At 32.3% G+C, this 21,025-nt stretch overlaps 1 protein-coding gene across 1 annotated transcript; it reads left to right on the top strand.

Moving 5' to 3' along the window:
• The first annotated feature begins 8,508 nt into the window (after positions 1-8,508).
• On the top strand, positions 8,509-11,898 carry LOC120074689 (aluminum-activated malate transporter 8-like). Its single transcript, XM_039027905.1, has 7 exons — positions 8,509-8,752; positions 9,330-9,470; positions 9,613-9,885; positions 10,090-10,226; positions 10,314-10,460; positions 11,269-11,595; positions 11,701-11,898. The coding sequence occupies exons 1-7, from the start codon at positions 8,509-8,511 to the stop codon at positions 11,896-11,898; spliced, it is 1,467 nt and encodes a 488-aa protein (XP_038883833.1).
• The last annotated feature ends 9,127 nt before the right edge of the window (positions 11,899-21,025 follow it).

Genomic DNA, 21,025 nt, shown 5'->3' with positions numbered 1-21,025 from the left:
GTGTTAGTACGTTAACTTTTCTAAAAGTAAAATTAGTTCATGTGAGTCTCTCTTTCATCTATAATTTTAAAAATATGTTCACATTATTATTAATACTATTATTGTATCCAGTTCAATAAAATTTAACTTTAGCTGTTTAGCTCCCTGTTGGTACCATAAATATGATCTATTGGGGCCAAACATGGTTTTAGGTTTATTGATTTTTAAAATAATAATTAAGATGAGCTTTAAGATCTATTTAACGTATATAGATTATGAACATAGACTAGATAAAAATAGTGAAAAGATACATAATTATCAAGATAGTAATTAAAAAAAAAAAAAAAAAAACTCAACAAATAAATATTACTATAGAAATGCTTAAACCTATATTGGAACATACATGTTTTTAAAATAGAGAATAAAAACAATGATCTATATAATTATTTTAAATGATAAAATTATAGTAAATATTTTCAATATAGCAAAAAATCATTGTCTATCAGTGATAGACAGTGTAGTCATTGATAACATTTTGCTATATTTATATATAAGTTAGCTCATTTTCTTATATTTGAAAACAATTTAAAAAATATGAAAAAAATAAAGAAAAATAAAATAAAATACAAAGAGAATGTTATGACAATATCACCCAACTCTACTTTGAAGTCAGAAGTTATACCAATAAGTTTGGCCATTAATTATTTAATTAAAAGTGTTTCCATTTTTATTTTTAAATAATAACTTTCAACCAAACCTTTTAGATTTTGAAAAAGCATCCCTTTGATAAGCTTGGAAAAAGTTTAATCTTTGTAAGAACTGATAAGGCTAATATTAATTATTTAGATATGAATTTAAACAATTCTTAATAAAAAAAAAGTGTAAAAGGAAGAATCTCTTTCTAATAATTCAATGTATTTGCAAAATCCTTCCTTCTGAGTTCTATTTTTACACATGTTAAATAAAATATCTTCAGCCATGTATATCCAATTCCTTAAGAATGCTTGCTGATCTAAGTATTTAAACAAAATTAATTAAAGTTCCAATTAATTAAACATATGTGCAACTCAAGTGTTTATAACATTGGAACCAACCTATAAATTAATAGATCATAACATTACAATTCATAAATGTTGTATAAATGTTCATGATAATGCTAATCATATTTTTATTCACATAAACTAAAGTTTCGTACATTAATAATTTATAATATTCAAAATGCGTCAGTGCAACATCTTTTTGGGTTTTTCTTTTCTTTTTTATTTAAATTAATGCTTGATGCTTTTCATTTTTCAATTATCTTGTTCACTATGACCTAATTGTTAAAATCATTTTTTTAAGTACTTGTTTATTGAAGATAATATATTAAAGGACAGTTATATTACAATATTGTTATTTATTGTTCATGTTAATAATCCAAAATATGGGCAACTGAGTGGATCGTAGTGGAATAATGAAAATCTTAAATTCATAAATTATATATGTTATATATGTAAAATTTTCTAGAAAAATTTCGAGGATACCAATAAATCTAAATTTGCTCGTCTCTTTCAACTTTAAAAAAAATGTTTGATAATAATTTAAACTTTAAAAAATATTTAGAGATATTTTTAAGATTAAGAGATTTATTAAGGAGATACATACAAATGAAAATATTGCATCTATGTCTATGCATCCATTTCATCATAAATAAGAAAAAAATATTTAAAAAATTATTTAAAGAAACGACAAATTTACCACGTGTCAATTTTTGATTGGACATTTGAGTGGATTGTATAAAAATAAGTGAAGTTCGAAATGTAGTCTAAGTGTTTTTCCATAAAAATCCAAGAATTAATGGTATGACTTATTCTCAGCTTTTTCTTATGTGTGAAGCTATCAAAATACATGTACATTGTACATAACCACTATCATTATATTATATTTCTTAGATTTTATTGGTATATAATACATATACATACAACATGCAATATGTGCAAATATTATTTGGGTGGCTGTTTGGGGCATGTATTCTTTAATTACATTTGGGCACTCTTTTGCCATTCTTCAATATAACTGTTTAGTACAAACTCAAAATATATACACTATTTTTTTTGTTTTAACTCTTTGAGTATTTTTTTGGAAAAAATATCATTTAAAAAAATTGGAGTGTTTTCCTACCCGTTCAAATAATTTTTGGAAAAATGAATTTATAAAAATAAGTTAGTTTGAGAAAAATACTTAGAAAAATGATTTCTAAATACTTACAGGTTACTCTCTCTCACTTGTATTTATCATAAAATTATCAAGATGTCTTTACTAGTCATCTACCTCACTTTCACCATGGTTGTGATTGGCTATCATTACCTTCTGGCAGTCACCTTTGACAATCATCTTTGGCGACCACCACAAATGACCAACTCCATGCAACCACCTCTAGTTACCACCACTACCAATTCTGGTAGCCATCACTGGCGACTAACTAGATGACCACCTTCGACGATCAACCTGGATTACTAACTAACAACCCTCTTCGACAACCAACTCTAACAATAACCACCTTCAATGGTTAGTCCTAGCGACCAACTGCATCAATTATATCCACTGAGCAACTCCTAATGACTAACTGATCTAATGATCGATTAGATCGATCTTATGATAAAAATAAAAATAAAAAAAACACGACCAACAAATGTGTTTCTAAATTATTAATTCATAGTTTTTAATAGGCCCTTTATAATAATTTCACATTACTAGAAATGCTTTAGGATATAGCAAACAAAACAACTTTGTATATAAAAACACTTTTAAGAAAATGCATACACTATAAGAATTAATGTAATTCCCGACGACCAAAAAAACGTCATTGGTTTTTGCCAATCCCGACGATCCAGACAAAGGGTCAGGATAAAAATTTACATCCGATGATACGCGAAAAGGCTGTCGGGATTTCGCATTTGCCCAACAGTCCACGAGAAGACTGTCGGGCTTTCTAATCTCTCCCGACGGTAAGCAAATCACTGTTGGGCATTCTAAGCATACCCGACGGTTACTACTCGACCGTTGGGCGTGGTGTGCAGAATCTATTGTGATTTTTAAGCTCCCCTGGTAGTAAGAGCGAAAGCGTCGACTGTTCTATATAAAGCCCGACGACACAATGCAACCGTCACATTGCGGAATCATTGGTTGACGGTGAGACAAGAACTGTCGGGATAGGTCCAACGCCCTATGGTTTTTAGTCGACTGTCGGGATTTCTAAGCAATATAATTTTTTTTTTGGGAATTTGGGAAGGTTCCCTGATGGTAGTGTCAGAAAACCGTCGACCGTTATTGTATTCCTGACGGTGTTCAGTCAACCATCGGGGATTCTAATTTTCGTTTGCGAATTGGTGATTTTCTGCCGACGATCGTGTCAGAAAACCGTCGGGCTTGGTAGGTTTGATCGACGGTTGGGAGTTGACTATCGGGATTACTTGAGACATATCCTAACGTTGGCAAACAATCGTCGAGAAAAACTCGATTTAAACCCCACCCCGATTCTTCTTTTTCCTTCTCTCGTCGATTCTTCTTCCTCTTCTTCTTCTCCTCTTGCTGTCGTTCTCCCTCTCGCCATCTGCCACCATTCCTTCCTCTTTCACCGCCCATTTATCCCCTCTGGTAGCTATTTTCGTCCGCTCGTTCCCTTTGGCAGCCATCCGTTTGTTCCCTGGTCGTCCGCCCCTCGCTGGAAAGGTAACTCCGTTCGTTCCTTGGTCATCGGTTGGTTCCCCATCTCGGCCGTTGGTTCGTTCTCTTGTCGTCCGCCGTCGTCTTCGATTTTCCTTTAGCCAGAAAGGTAACTCTTTTTTACTTATTTTCTTGATATTCTTGGTTGATTGTATTGAGTACTGAGTACTGCCATAAATTGGTTGATTGTAATGATGTTAGTGATTTGTTAAGTAGAAATAAATTGATTGGAATTGGATGTTGAGTTTTTGTTTATTAGATGGTTGATTGTAATGTAGATTTGTTGTGGATCATAGAATGAGGTATTCTGTTAGCTAAAGAACAATTCAATTCCGTATCATGTGATTTGCTCTATTTATGTAGATAGCCAATGGACTATGGTAGTTTTTTTCTTGCTAGATTTCTCGCTAAATGAATTTGTGTCAATAACTTGGGATATTCGAGTTAGTTTATGGGTCGATTCGATTAACTCTATAGAATAGTTTAGGGTGGAGAATAGGGGATGTTTTTTGTATTCTTTAGTTTCTAAACTACCTATTCTTCATACATTATGGAGCTAAACATTATCAATTCTTATGATAGGACTTCAACTAGCACTATCATAAGAATGATAGCACTAACATTGATTTTGTCATCAATTTGGCTTCAACTATAAGTCTCTATCTGAGTGGATATCATTTGGTTGTCTTTACAATAATTTGGCTTCAACCTCTAGGACTTCAACTTGCATTTTGAAACTATCTCCAAACATCTTAAGCCTTTCTACCCTTAGATCTACTTTTATAAGAGTAAATTGTATAGGATCAAAAGAGGAATAAGGATATATTTAGGAGTGATTCTAAAATAGATAAAATGACTTTTGTCATTTTCAAAATCAGACTTAAACGTACTTTTAATCATTCAAAACCATGAACAATAAGTAAATAAAATGAAATTAAAAGGTAGAAATTGGAACTATATGTTCTAATATAACTAATTGTCTAAATCATACAGGTTCAATTTATCGCATATATTATTAAGAATGGATAAAGAGTGGATTAAGATTAGGAATAAGTTATCAACGTAGTATGCAGAAGGAGTATATCAACTCCTTGATGTTGCGAAACTTTATGTTAATAAGTCAGGAAAAACAAGATGTCCATACAGAAAATGTATGAATGCTAAGTGGGAGCTAATAGATGGAGTTGAACGACATTTATTCATTAATTGGTAAGATGGTCAATTTATATTTTACAAATTATCTATGCATCGGCTTCCATAGTAGTTAGTTTTTCTTTTTTGTCTTAATTCAGTATCATTTTGTGTTAGACTTGACCAACAAACTGGTCAATGATTTCATCGATGAACATATGAAAAATTCGTTCAAAGAGTATAGGGGAGAACTACACAAATACTATAAGAAATATGCAAGTCCTAAAGAGGCACGAGCACACCCATCTGATCGCCTTAAGGACAACATAGAGGATTGACAGTTTCTATGCAACAAGTTTGAATGGTCCGACTGGAAAGTAATAATTTTTATGTTTTTTTTTTGTTCTTGTTTACTTACTTTTCAATTACTCTATCGAAGTTTAATTTCCCATTTTCTTAGAAAGTGGCAAGGACGAATCAGAGGAATAGGTCAATCTTAAAGTACACTCATACAGTTGGTTCTAAAACTTTTATATGCATAAGAGAATCCACGGTAAGTTGGATAAAGTATAATTTTTATAGCTAGTTAAAGTACACTCATCTTTATATCTCATTTTCTTGTGAATTGGTTTACAGAAAGGACCCGACGATGAACCAATGGACCTAGTAGATTTATTTAGGCAAACACATTGTAGGAGTGATAACTCTTTTGTTAATCAGGCTACGAATGATGCATATGTAAGTATGTAAGTTTTTATTCCTCAATGTAACTTTATTCATATACAATTGTCATACAATAATTAGTTTTAATTATTTATGTAGAGTCAAATGGTTAAGCTGAGAGAATCCTCCCCCCAAGAAGGGTCTGAACAAATATCAGATGAGAAAATATGCGAGCAGGTGTTGGGCCCAAGAGTTGGCCTTGGTAGGACACCGAAGGGTAAGAAAGTGAAAAAAATCTAGGGGATCATCGTCTAGTACATCTTCATCAAGAATTATAGAGGAGCAACAACAAGAGATAGACTCCTTAAAGGCTAGATTGGCCAGATTGGACGAACAGGACGCCAAAAGACAAGCTGAGATGGAGGATATGAAAGTTATGCTCTTACAACTTATGAAAGATAGACGAACTAGGTATGAGCTCTTCAACTTTCGTAGTAAACTTAATTGTAAGATTGTGTATGTTGTTATCCTGCAGTTATGGTAACAACATAAGCGTATAGTTATGTAAAGTATAGTCAATGTTGTTATCCTGAAGTTGAGTTTGAATTTTATTTTATGCTAAATTAGATGATTGTGTATGTGTTGTTATCTTGCATGTTAGGTGTTTCAGATGGTTTGTATATTATGATTGAGAATAAGTTTGGGGGGTGGAGGAGGGGGAGGGGGTGTTTCAATTGATTGTGTAAGTTAGTTTGATTGTGTTAATTAATTTGTTTTAGTTAGTTTGTTTCATTTGATTGTGTAAGTTAGTTTGTTTATCACCATTGAGAATAATTTTGGGAGGTGGGGGGTAGGGGGAGTATTTTAGTTGATTGTGTAAGTTTGTTTGTTTATTACCATTGAGAATAATTTTGGGGGATGGGGGGAGGGGATGTTTTAGTTGATATTGCAAGTTAGTTTGGCTCTGTAAGTTAGTTTGATTGTGTAAGTTAGTTTGTTTTAGTTGATTGCATATCTATATTTAAGTACAAGTATGTTAAGTTTAAGTTACGATTGAGTTGGTTTGTTTATGATTGAGGTTCTTGGTTTGTAGGTTTCTTTATGATTGAGGTAACTTGGTTTGTTTAGTTGAGATTGATATATTATTGAGCATTAAACTTATTTAAATTTGTATTTTGTAATTATCTAGAGATTTTTGTTGAAGATACATCTCTAGACAAGAAGTGCAGTTAGGTTTTACATTTTCATTGTGGATATAATTGTGGATTTAATTGTCGATGTAATTGTGGATGTTATAGAACTCGTGGATTAAAGTTTTCAATATATTATTAATCTATTATGGATATGTACTTCATTTTGGCAATCTTAATTTAGTTGATTGATATTTATAAGATTCAAACAGGTATGACATTTGGAAAAAAAAAAGATCTAAAAAAAAATAAACAGATTTAAATAGGCATTTAAATCTATTTATTTATTTATTTCAAGAATTCCCGATGTCAAGGAGTTGGGCAACGAACTCTCGACGGTGACTTCATATTGTCTGGATTTAAAACTATCCCAATGGTGAATAGAGACTGTCAGGCTTTATAGCTCTCCTGGCGATCTACATCACCGTCGGGATAGTTTTAAAATTCCAACAGCGTAAAAACCCGTCAAGATAAAAACTAACCCCGACGGTTCAGAAGATCGTTAAGCTTATCATAAATGCCGACGCTCGGCCATCAAGCGAAAGCTTAAATCTCGACGGACGGGCATCGGGTTAACCTACCAATTTCGATGACTAACCGTCGGGTTTTGTTCTTCTTTCTTGATGGATTCCTTTAGGGTCGGGGAAACTCTCGATTCTTATCCGTCGAGATAATTCTTTGTCCCTATGGCAGGGCTTTCCAACCATCGGGAAAGATTTCCCCGATGATGGTACCCCGACGGTGTTGTCGACGACTTCTTTGTCGTCGGGAGACGTTCGCCCGACGGTAATTGTTTCTTCTCTCGATACTCTCGACTGTCGGAATTCAACCAAATTCTTGTAGTGATAGCTAAACACATTGATGTTTTTGTTTTAAGCCATTTCTGATAGAAGTGTTTAAATAAAAATGACTTTGAAAAACACTTTTTTTTAGTCAATACAAACAAATCAGTAATAAAATCTCTTTATTATATAGGATGGTTTGGAATTCCTAAGGACAATTAATTTTCTCATCTGTCTAAAAACATACATGTTTGGTGAGTGATTTTGAAATTGATAAAATCAACTTTTGTTTTAACCGTTTTAAAATTACTTTCACAGCAAACCATTTGAGTTGAGTGACTCTTCTATTTGACTTTGGGATGCTGCTTTTGGTGGAATCATTTCAGCTTTTACAATTCACTTTTAGTGCAATGCAAAAGATGAACCACTACTTAACCAAGATCAATTGTCTCTCTAAGCAACTTCTACTTTATTTTTCTTCTTTACTATAATAATAATAATAATAATAATAAAAGAAATATAAGCAGCAAAATTTGCATAATAATTAACAATGAATATTAATGACATTCATAAGTTAAATTAATTAAATTACTTAGAGACAAACCCATTTGGGTGCATGGTCAAACCCCACACTCAATGCTTCCCAGCTGTGTACTTTTTAATTTTTGCAGCATTAACATAATTAGTTTATGTTGTTACATCAGGCTTTATTATTTTAAACCCCCAAAGTAATCAACAAAACAACATTTTGGACAATGCCTAATCAGAAAAGCATCACCTTTTTTTATTTTTATTTTTATTATTTTTTAAAAAAATTAATTACCAAAATCTATTTCCACTATGACCCCAAAATGACATCAAACACATGCTTCCAATTGAAAAACACACATAATATTCTTTTTGCACCAAAAAACATTCCTTTATAAATATGCATGCAAATAACTCTACTTACTCACTCATTTTATACACTACTACCATAGTTTAATTGGTGTTTGCTCTCTTTTATTCTCTCTAGCTATAGCTTAAGTTTAATTTCTTCTTCTTCTTCTTCTTCTTCAATGGGAAGTGATGAACAAAAAGTTGGGATTATGGGTTCTTGCAAAAGGAAGCTTATTAGTGTTATGGAGAGGACAAATAAACTTGGAAGAGATGATCCAAGAAGGATTATTCACTCTTTGAAAGTTGGTTTGGCTCTTACATTTGTTTCCTTGTTGTATTATTGGAGGCCTCTCTATGATGGTTTTGGTATTGCAGCCATTTGGGCTGTTCTCACCGTCGTCGTCATTTTCGAATTTACCGTAGGTAATTAACTAACTCCATCTTCGTACTAGTTTGTTCTTTTGTATAGTAAAAAAGTAGAAGAATTTAAATCACTAACATTTTGATCGTTACCACGTTCTGTATGATCGTTGAACTTATACTCACTTTGACAGTTTTTTTCCTTTTATTACAAGATGTTTGCTACTTATGGTTTTAATAAACACGAGTAATGCAAAGTTTGAGTTTATGTTAAATTAGCTATTTTGAAGTAGGAAAAGCTTCACAAATTTGGTATTAGATTATTTATTTAATTGGTGTTGTTTGTATGGTTTTATGATTTGTAAAGAGTTAGCATCTCGTATGAAATGTGTGCTCATATAGCTCTTTATAATTAATAAATTAAGTTTCATAGTTTGAGATAAACTAGCTAATCGTTGAGGATCCTCTATTAAAAAAAATCAAAGGAGCTTCATGATATAAAAACATATGTAGCTCACTTTAACTTTCTATTCTTGTACGCAAATTACTTAATCGGTAAGTCAATTATATTACAAAAAGAGATAGGACAAAAAGAATACTATTAAACATTATTATTGGTCTTAATTATATTATTTTTCAGGTGCAACACTATCAAAAGGTCTAAATAGAGGACTTGGAACACTTCTTGCTGGAGCCTTAGGAGTGGGAGCTCAACATTTTGCCAGCCTTTTTGGCCAAACAGGAGAACCCATAGTTCTTGGCACTTTTGTTTTCTTGCTTGGTATATATATATCTCTATTTTTACTATTACTTCTCTATATTTTATAACAATGATTCACAAACCAAACAACTGCTAACAATATCTATACACAAATACTTTTGAATCAAAATTATATACATATTGATGGTTTTTCGATACACAGCTGCTGCATCAACGTTTTCTCGATTCTTTCCACGGATCAAGGCACGATATGATTACGGGGTTTTGATTTTCATTCTAACCTTTAGTTTGGTATCCGTTTCGGGGTACCGAGTCGAGAAAATCTTGGAGTTAGCACATCAAAGATTATCCACCATATTGATTGGTGGAGCAACATGCATCTTTATTTCCCTATTTATATGTCCAGTTTGGGCTGGTGAATCCCTTCATAACAATATTGCCTCTAATATTGAAAAGTTGGCAAACTACCTTGAAGGTAAGGGAAACTATTTATACAAAATAGCAAAATTTTAATATTCTTTGATAGAGGCTGATAAAAGTCTAGTGATAGATACTGATAGAAGTCTACCACTATCTATCAATATCTATCAGTGTTTTTTTTTTGCTATTTCTATAAATAGTTTGACATTTAGGTGATAATTAAAGATAGAGACTAAAAATGGTTATGGTTGGTTTATAGGATTTGGAGGTGAATATTTTCAATATGAGGATGAAGAGAATAATGTTATTATTGTTGAAGACTCAAAACACAACAAATTATCATCCCTTCAAGCTTATAAAACAGTGCTCACTTCACAGTCCTCAGAAGAATCTTTGGTAAATTTAAATTAATTTCTGTGTCCTCTATTTTTTCTTATAAATAATAAATATTAATTTGGTTAATTATGTATCTTAATTTTGCAGGCAAATTTTGCATCATGGGAACCTAAACATGGAAAATTCTCATTTCGTCATCCATGGAAACAATACTTGAAAATTGGATCACTCACTCGTCAATGTGCATATCAAATTGAATCCCTTAATGGCTATGTCAACCCAACTGATATCCAAGTAATTAAACTCATCATCTTTGCATCCACTTTATTGTTTAGGCTAAATTCTTTTTAAAAAATCCTTATTTTCTTGCAATATTACCCTTAATTTTTCACACACGTTTTAAAACTATCCTTACACTATAAATTTGTTAGGACGTTGGATAAAATTTCATACTTATAACGAATGTGGTAGTGACATAGAAAACGATGTGGCAATATCTAAATTCTAATTCAAGTCACTATTACAAATTTGTTATCCAATGACAGTTTTGAAGTGTTTATGAAAGGTTAAATGTAATATTGCAACATTTGAAAGAATAAAAGATAGGTTCTAGTAAACAAATGATTTATCACTTAATCTAAAAATTTAAGGTAATTATTTATTTGTTTAGAGAACACTCAATAAATAATTAGTAATATTAATTGAAAAAATAGTTATGATAAACTACTACTAAACTTAAAAAAAACATTCCAGACATATAGGTTATAATATATTTAAAGTTAAAATATTTAAAATTACTTTTATTTTTTTTTTCAATTTTTTTTATTATTCTATTAACATTTTCACTGGAAATATATTTATATATTAACTTTTTTTTTTTGAAAACTATTATTATTATTTAATCAACTTTTGTAAAAATTCATTTTGAGAAATTAATAAATTTATAATTTATTGAAAGTATATGGATCAAAATTCAAACTACATATTAAACCAAAATAGTTAACCTGCTTATGTTAAACGACAACTTAATTAAACTAAAACGCTTAAGTTGGTGGATTATTATCAAATGATACTAAACAAATACGAATAAATTATTTTGAAGGTTGCGATTCAATTTCGAAGAAGAATAGAGGAATCATGCAAGGCCATAAGCTCAGAATCCGGCAAAGCTCTACGGATATTAGCTTCATCCATCAAAACAATGACAAATCCATCTTCTTCAAGCAAAACCCACATTGAAAATGCCAGGACAGCCATTGATGAGCTTAAGAACACACTCAAAAGTGGATATTTGGAGAGCTCAGACCTATTGGGAGTCATACCAGATGCAACAGTTTGTTGTATATTGATTGACATTGTGAAATCCGTTGAGAAGATATCGGAAGCCATCGAGGAACTCGGTCGGTCGGCGAACTTCAAAAGCGCGGAGGCAACGGTTTCGCCAGAGAAGTCGTCACAGTTGCTTCACCGGGGGATCGTGAACCCCGTAGCCATTGACGAACTCGGTCAGTTGGAAAGCTTCAAAAGCGTGGAGGCAACAGTTTCACCAGAGAAGTCGTCGCAGTTGGTTCACAGAGGGATCATGAACCCAGTGTCCGACGGCGAGTGTGGAGATCATGTTGTAATTAGGGTGGATGATAATAATGAAGCAGATCAAATAGTTGGTAAGAGTCAAGCTAATTTGGAGGTGAAGGCAACAAGAAAATTAGGGGAAATAATAGTTTGTAAATAGCTAGGGCATTAGAAAAAGGAAAGAAGGGTTGATCGCCAGGAAATATTTTTTAAACTGGCCAAGTAATATTAGAAGAAGAAGAAGCTGTTTTAATAGGGAGAGATCATATTTTCTTGGTTATTGCCATATATGGATTACCTTTGTATTAAGAAAATTAGATAAAAGTTGAGAAATGAAAATGTTTTTGGTTTCTTTAAATGGTGTGTTTTAGCATTAGGGTTTTAAAACTTTGAATATTTTGTTATGTTATACCACCAATTTGAATCAAATGATGTCTATTTTGATAGGAAAGAGAAAATTCTCAATTGTGACTATTTATCATTAGGGTTTATGTTCTATATTATAAATTATATATAGTTTATTAATTATTATCTTTTAATATATATATATATATATACACGTCATAGGGAGTTTTATTGATGGATAAAAAATTACAAAGAAGTTAGAGGAAAGACTTCCAACTAAAAAAAATAGTAGAAGCATCCTATAATTAACAAAAATAACTGAGAATTTGTGTACTAAAAGCAGCAATAGTGATAATGCACTCTAAAAGAAGAGGTTGATCTTTGGGTGACATCCCAGAAGATTCTATTGTTGTGCTCAAGTCCAAATGAAGTAGAGAAAATTGGGTTGCTTCAATGATGTTGTCCAACAAGACATGTTGAAGGGCACACACACTAAATGCAAGTTGAATGACACTCAATGAGTTATTTGAACTCCTAGTAAAATTATATACAACTACTTATTTGTTAAAATAACCAACTATTCCTTTCTTCAATATCTCTATCCATCGACGACCAATTTTGATAATCACTCTTGTAGTAAATTTAGCGAGGTACCACATATTTGACACCCAATTTCGATGACAACAACCAACTCCGACAATCACCTCTGGATGACCACCTGTGCTGGACAAATTTAAAAACAAAATCTTATTTGAGAGTCTTAAATTGATTCACATAGACGTGGTGACCATTTGGTTTTTTGTTTTTTGTTTTTTAAAATTAAGCTTATAGACACTACTTCCACCTCCAAATTGATTCATTTGTCTACTTTTTACCAATAGTTTAAAAAACCAAGTCAAAAATTGGAAAACTAAAAAAGTAGCTCTTAAAAATTTATTTTTGTTTTTAAAATTTGGTTAAAAATTCAAACATTATACTTAAGAAGGATGAAAATCATTGTAAGCAATGAGAAGAAAATAAGCTTTATCTTCAAAAACGCCAAAAACAAAAAATGAAATGGTTATCAAATAGTCTTAGTTTTTTAAATTTATGTTCACTACAAGAAAAACCACCTTTTTTTACGTTTGCAATTTTAAATACTTGACGTTTTTATGAAAAAGTCAAGAAATAGGTGATGTTAAAGAAAAAAAGGTCAAAAATTGATTTTAAAAAGCGGGGTTATGCATTTTTCCTGGAAAATACAGTACTTGATGTTTTAAAAATGTCAAGTTCAATTAATGGATTCTTGACATTTTAAAAACGTCAAGAATTGTAAAATATACAGGGTAGCATTGCAACGCTACATATTTTGACGGAAAAATGAAAAATGCGTGTGCCTCATGCACGTAGCGTTGCAATGCTACGGGTTTTGAATGAAAAATTACGCGCCTCTTGAACAATGTTGCAACACTCTTTTAGTAGCGTCGCGACACTATCAGATAGATTTAAAAGAAATTCTAGTAGTTGATTTGCAGTCTATGCAATTGATTTTTTGTGCAATACACTCGAAATCATCTTGGTTTTTCACTTCTCTTTGATACATCTTTGTTAATCTATCAATCTCGAAGAATTCTTCATTGAGGTAAGTAGATTTGAGGCATGAACTTCAAAGTTAGGGCTTAATCTTGATTTTCTTGTTTAGATTGGGTTTAAGTCTTGATTTTCTTGGTTTGATTAGGCTTAATCTTGATTTTCTTGTTTAGATTAGGTTTAATTCTTGATTTTCTTAATTTGGGGCAGAAGTTTCAAAGTTAGGGCTTGATTTTCTTGGTTTGAGGCATAAACTTTCAAAGTTAGGGTTTAATCTTTCATGTATATTCTTGAATATCATAATAAACTCTTGTTTCATATTGTTCTTGAATGAGATTGAATTTTAGAGAACTTTCCACTTTTTTTTAATTAAATGCTTGCCAAAGTTAGATATGTCAATGTGTCTAATTTGTTTGGACTTTATAAGCTAAGTAATGCTTTGTCAAACTTGGGTTCAGTTTTTAGTTATTGGAATTAATATATGTTTAGCACATTAGAGCATGTACACACCTTTGGTTCAATTTTTTGAGGTTCGATTACACCTTAGGATCAATTTGTTTTAGATGTGTTTGTCTTTATTCTTTGATTTGCCTTGAGGTTCTCTGATTTATCTTACTTTCTTGAGGTTGGAATGTTGTAGAGCTAGAAATGACAAGTTGTGTGTATTGGAAACTTGTTTGTTTTCCACAACTTGTTTTTTGAAGTTGATCATTGTTTATCATCTTTTCTTACTAGATTTACAATCATGGATAAATCATGGATGCACAAGAGTAGGTTATCCAAAGATTATGAATTGGGTATGGAAAACTTCATAAAATTTGGATTTTCTAATAAAAATAGCTTCTATATTTGTTGTCCTTGTTTGAAATGTGAGAATTGTGAACAACATAGTAGCAAGGATATTAAAGATCATTTATATATCAATGGAATAGATGAAAGTTATAAAATATTGGGTTTGGCATGGGGAAAAACTTCTTAACTCATCATTTTGTGGAGAATCTTCTAAGTTTGACATCCATATGTATGAAGAGACTGATGTTGGAAGTTTAAAAGAAATGGTTAAAGTTGCTCATGAGGAATATTCAAGAGATCCGAATGGATTTGAGAAGTTGCTTAATGATACTTAAAAACCATTATACAAAGGGTGAAAAAAATACACTAAGTTGTCTACATTAGTCAAATTGTATAATTTAAAAGTTAGATATGGATAGAGTGATACTAGTTCTTCAGAACTACTTAAAACCTTAAAGGAAACTTTTTCCACTAGCAATAGGCTCCCAAATTCAATGTATGAAGCAAATAAAACTTTAGGTGTACTAAGAATGGAATATGAGAAGATTCATGCATGCCCTTGTTGGGTTTTATGTCTTAAAAACTCGCAGTTTGTAAAATAATAAATATTTTCTATTATCAATATACATGTTATTGATCTCATAAATTGTATGAAAGTCTAAATCCAATAAACTAAGACCCATGACTATTGTATGAGTAATTGAATTTTATGTGGAGACATAAGAGTAGATCGAGTTCCAGTAAATAGTCAAAATGATCTATGGTACATGAATGAGGTTGGGTACCTTATTCTGGTAAAACCACTGGATGCGGCCTACTCTGTAGTTGTTAAAAGAGTTGTAAAGTGCTACATATGATGTGATCTTAATTTGTACATGTTATGACATGAGGAGTGGATGCATCCTATACAATGAGCTTGCATAAGATCAGAACCAAGAAATAGGTCACTCTTACTTTATAACGTTGTTTACTGTATAAGACTATTTCACCTAGATGACCTAGTAAATCGATCTTAATCCTGAGCTAACTATGAACTTCTGTTTATTCGAGATTGCACTTAGATTTTCACAGTTGAGGGTTGGCTCAATAGTGCCGGCTCAATAAGACTCCCATTTTAGGGATAAGATCGGATAGATAGCTGAGGACATAGGGTGTAGGACGGAGTTCATGCCTACCCGATTTAGGGATAGGAGAAAGGTTGTTCTCTCAAGAACTAAATTCAAGTCTTGAACAAGGAGCCCCACCCTCTCACTGGGCTGAGAGAGTTTGGTTTAGTGATTGGATCACAAACCAGTTGTTCATTAGAGGATCAGTAGGGACTTGAGAAATAAGACGTAATCTCGAGGGTAAAACAGATATTTGACCCAACCATTATTATGAACAACTTATGAAGGATCGACTTGCTGATTATGGTTAAATCATGTGGACATAATATATCTACAGTGAGGGGAGTGCAACTATGGGCTTTAGTGGAGTGACCCATTAGTTAATGAATGGAGATTAATTTGGTCTAATGAGTTTACTTAATTTGGTCTAATGAGTTTACCAATTAATCTAGGATCATTGAGCCCATGATCTATAGGTCCGCGAGGTCCCTCTTACTAGCTCGCAACGTACTAGCTCTAGAATAGCGTGATAAGTTAATTTGAATCGTTCAAATTAGAATTAAGGGAATTAGTAATTATATGAGATATAATTACTTGTTTAATTTGAGTATTAAACGGAATAGGAGAATTTATATATATTTAAATATGATTTAAATATATAAAGATGGATATGTGTTAACATTAATTTAATATTTGATATTAAATTAATTAAGTTTTATTTAATAATTAATTTATGAAATTAATTAATTTTTATTTTTTAAAATCAAAATATATTTTTTAAAATCAAAATTTGATTTTATGATAAAATTGAAAAGGAGGAAAAATAAAAAACAAACAAAACACTAAAATGGAAAAAAAGAGATTTTCCATTATCCATCGTTGAAGTAGCTCACACATAATGCATCTTCTTGGTCTTGTCTTCTCTAAGCATGAGCTGCAACTTATGCAAGTCTCTCCTTTGCATGTTGATCTGCAATATAATGAAGAGATTGAAGTGAAAATCGGGCATGCAATCTATAGAGATATTGAGAGAAAATTTGGTTTGAAGAAAGAGTTCTTCAGCTAGTTTTTTGCCGTGAGCATATCTCCTTCATCCCTTGATTCAAGCTTATTTTGAGTCCCACAACTCAATCTAGAGTACCAAGAGAATAGTGGGGAAGATCTTGAGGTGGTCTACAATAAGATTTGGAGAAGATAGCAGTTGGAGAAGGAGCTTTGAAAAAGTTCTACAAAAGGTATGTCTTGAAACTCACTTGTTTTTCTGCAAGAGCATGCTTTATATTTTGTCAAAGTTAGTGAATTTGAATGCTTAGATGATTCTTGTGCTTCCACTGTTGCTGATACAATCCTACAATTGGTATCAGAGCATCAAATAAGTATTCAATTCGGTTAAATTTTGGTTTGGTGGGTGTTTTATATGAGAAATATGAAATTTGTGTACTGATATGGTTTTCTGAGTTTTGGCTATTTAATTCTCTTTAATTCTCATTTAAATTTGTAATTGGCTCTTGCTTGATGAGCTTTAATGTGTTCTCAAAAGTCTGTAATTTATTTGGAGTCATTAGAGTTGAAATTAAGCTGTAAATCAAAGAAACAAGCAAAGAGGCTGAGTTGTAGTTCCAGAAAATCAGCCTCTGTTCTTATCGTCATTGAGCTTTAGTAGCTAAACGATCGTTTAGCTTCATGCGTTAAACGATGTAAAGAAAAGCTAAGTGATCGTGTAGCTTTGGGCATTGATTGTTGTGATATTGTGTGCTAGACGATCGTCTACCTGCTAGAACTAAGCGATGCATTGTATTGTTATGCGATGGCACTACACGATCGTGTAGCTTTGGGAGAGAGCTAAGCGATGCGATGAAGAGCTATACGATAGCCCTGAACGATCGTTTACAAAGATTGTTTACCTTTGATCGGGAGCTAAACGATGTGTTGAGTTGCTAAACGATAGCACTACGTGATCGTTTACCTCTATGTAGCAGCTAAGTGATGTGTCGAGTTGCTAAGCGATAGCACTACGCGATTGCTTACCTTTGTACGCCAGCTAGGCGATGCGTTGAATGCTATACGATGGCATTAAGTGATCATTTACCTTTTATGCATGCTAAACAATCACTTTCATGCATTAGACGATGGAGCTAAGCGATCGTGTAGTAAATTGTCCGTGCTAAACGATGGAACTGCGCGATAGTATGAGACACTAAGCGATCATGTACCTTCCTTCGGCACTAGACAATGACACAATGCGATAGAAGGAAAATACTACAAGATCGTGTAGCTTTGCTAAATGATCAAGAATTTACTAAACGATTAGGCAAAATGCAAGATGATGGTCGTCATTGCTAAACGATGAGACTTAGCGAAATGTTGAACATGAGCAAGGGCTGCTGGCTCGACCGGTTCTCTTGTGGTCTGGTTTGGTTTAGCTTCAAATGGTTATTGGCTAGTTTGGTTCAGACGCTTCGGGTCTGGTTCAAGCTACTTGAGTTCGTTTTGGAGCGGTTCGAGCTGTCCGGGAGAGGTTTAGAAACTGTTTTGTAATAATTAGGTTTTGTTTGCTCGTTTTTGCTAAAACTAAAACCATATTAGTCTGTGTTTAATTATTTATGCATTTGATGTATGTTATAATTAAATAAATCTTGTATGTGCATATAGTATGCCATTTAGATTTAAAATCCCACCATAGAAAGCATGTTACATGCATTGAAAGTATGTTATAATTGTTATAATATATAGTATGCATGCTAGAGTTTCTTGTATTTAATATAAATGTTATATTAAATGTTGAATGCCTCGTGTATGTTATGGATGTTTAGCGTGTCTAAAGTTCTATAAGTTGTTATAAAATTGGGTTAGATATTTAAAATCCAAAAACAACAGCTGCATGCTCACGTAGGTTGACCACCTGTTTTAATTGTTAAAACTTATAAAACCTAGGTTACAAACTCAACCGGTATATAATCCTGTCTAAGGCTAGGGGTACTTAAGTTGACGGTTTATGGAATACCTTCTACTTGGGGATTATGGCTGAATTATTGGGCGTTGGTAACTAGTTTTATGAGCATACGTGAGTGATGCGAGGTAATAAAATGGTTTATCACCAAGACATTGTAGGTTAAAATCTAATTATAAGAGTTATAATTGGATAAACCACATAGAATTAGGGTATTTTTATTAGCCGAAAAGAATCTAAGTATAAATCTACCCAAATAGAACACTTCAGTGGCAGTTTAACAACTTCTATATAATAGAGTTATTAGAAAACTTCAGTGGGAGATTAATAACATATATGATACGTTATTTTTATCTCTCACATCTCTAAGAGTTCAAAATCCAGATTTAAGTGGTACTTCGTGTCACCTTGGGAGTGACCTCCCTATGAAGTGTATTTTTTTTTTAGCTTAAATCTAGATTTTGGTAAATAAGAGAAAGTTGTTCAAATATAAGTCTATTATACGATAAATAGATTTCAACTACCACGTCTCCATATAGTTTACACTGTGAGATTCATATGACGCTTCGTGTCACCCTGGGAGTGACCTCTCTACGGAAAGTGTTTTGTATGAGTCAATATCAAGGTAAACGTAGGTAGTAGTTCATAGTAAGTGGGTAAAGGATATGTGTCAATATATCTTACGATCTCCTCTATTAGTCTGAACCTTGAGATTCTTATATTGCGCCTGCTGGTTAGCTTTAAATGGCCCTTTGCTAGTCGTTTAGCGACGACTATCCTTATGAAGGGTTGTAACATAGGATTCAGAACAACCTAGGCTTCAGTAAAATGAATACAGTCTTATAGTTCTATCTTAGATGCTATGTTCTATTTCGGAGACAAATTCATACCGTCCTATAGGATCTGAAAATGGCGGGTTACACTTACAAGAATTACTAAGTTGTTAGTAAAGATCTTGACTAAAAACGATAACTAAATGACTATAGAAATAAGAGTTATTCCGGGGATAGTGTTTGGTCAAAATTGTTTGTTTTAGTGAAAGAGTATCTGACTGCCCCACGACACATATTCTGACTGACTAAAATATCATTGCAAATAAATAATGGTTATAGGTATATTATTACTTTTTGCTAAAACTTGATTTTGGATTTAGTTACAATCTGCGAATTAGAATTTGTTTGAATTTTATCAGCATGTCGAATTCTAGAATACTCACTTCCGATATTATTAACAGTAAAATAAATTCAATAAATAAATTACTAGCTGTTGATTTACACCAAAAGAGTTTTAACAGAGGATTGTTCTCTATCTCCCAACTCATCTAAAATTATGAATTATGTAGATGAGAGTGCTAAATTTGAACAACAAGATAAATATGATCTACTTGTTATCGAAACATGTTTAGTGGAAAACGATAATATTTAGATAATTAATTCAGGTGCCACTAATCATGTATGTACTATCTCACAGGAAACAAGTTCCTAGAGACAATTGACAGAAGGTGAAACAATCTTTAAGGTAGTGACCGAGGAGATTGTTTCAGCCAAAACAGTGGGAGATATGAAGTTATTTATCGGAGATAAGTACATTTATTTGAAAAATGTATATTATATTCCTTCTATGAAAAAGAATCTAATTTCCGTCTCTTGTTTGCTAGACAAAATTATAAAGTTTATTTCGAAAATGGTGAAGTGTTCATCAAAATGAGAAATAAATAGATTTGCTTTGCAAAATTAGAAAATAACTTGTACATGTTAAAACCAACTGAGGTCAAAGCTATTTTGAACATAGAAATGTTTAAAACTGCTGGGACTCATAAGAAGAGAAAGATTTCTCCAAATGCCTATCTTTGGCACTTGAGACTGGGTAACATAAATCTCAACAGAATTGAGAGATTGGTTAAGAACAGTCATCTAAATAAGTTGGAAGACAGTTCATTACCACCATGTGAGTCCTGTCTTGAGGGTAAAATGACAAAAAAATCTTTTTCTGGAAAAGGTCTTAGAGCCAAAAAACCCCTAGAGCTAATTCACTCAGACTTTTGTGGGTCTCTAAATGTTAGAGCAAGAGGAGGGTATGGATATTTCATCAGTTTTATAGATGATATTCTAGGTATGACCATATTTACCTAATGTACCAAAAGTCTGAAACTTTTGAAAAGTTCAAAGAATATAAGGCCGAGGTTGAGAACCAATTAGGTAAAAAGATTAAAACACTTCGATCGGATCCAAGGTGATGAGTATATGGATACAGAATTCCAGAACTATTTGATAGAACATGGAATTCAGTCTCAACTCACAGCCCCTGGCACTGTTGGGATTGGTGTCTTAATTCTCCCGAAGTCTCGTTGTTTTGTAAATATACACATTGTTTAGTGAATAAAATAAGTGTTATTTAATTATGACATTTACTCATATCCAATAAACAAAGCTCCTTGGTTGTCTTATGTGAACTTAAGCATGTATATGTGATATACAAATGGATCATGCCTTTGATAACCTAAATAGGTATGTAATATAAGAATT

Source organism: Benincasa hispida, chromosome 3 (genome assembly GCF_009727055.1).
Source record: "Benincasa hispida cultivar B227 chromosome 3, ASM972705v1, whole genome shotgun sequence".
Classification (NCBI taxonomy): Eukaryota; Viridiplantae; Streptophyta; class Magnoliopsida; order Cucurbitales; family Cucurbitaceae; genus Benincasa; species Benincasa hispida.
This window is presented reverse-complemented; position numbering and strand designations above follow the sequence as displayed.

Coding starts and splice junctions, on each gene's coding strand:
- LOC120074689 (XM_039027905.1), top strand. CDS start 8,509: ATGGGAAGTGATGAACAAAAAGTTGGGATTATGGGTTCTTGCAAAAGG. Junction 9,886..10,089: donor GTTGGCAAACTACCTTGAAG/GTAAGGGAAACT, acceptor GTTGGTTTATAG/GATTTGGAGGTGAATATTTT. Junction 10,227..10,313: donor AGTCCTCAGAAGAATCTTTG/GTAAATTTAAAT, acceptor TTAATTTTGCAG/GCAAATTTTGCATCATGGGA.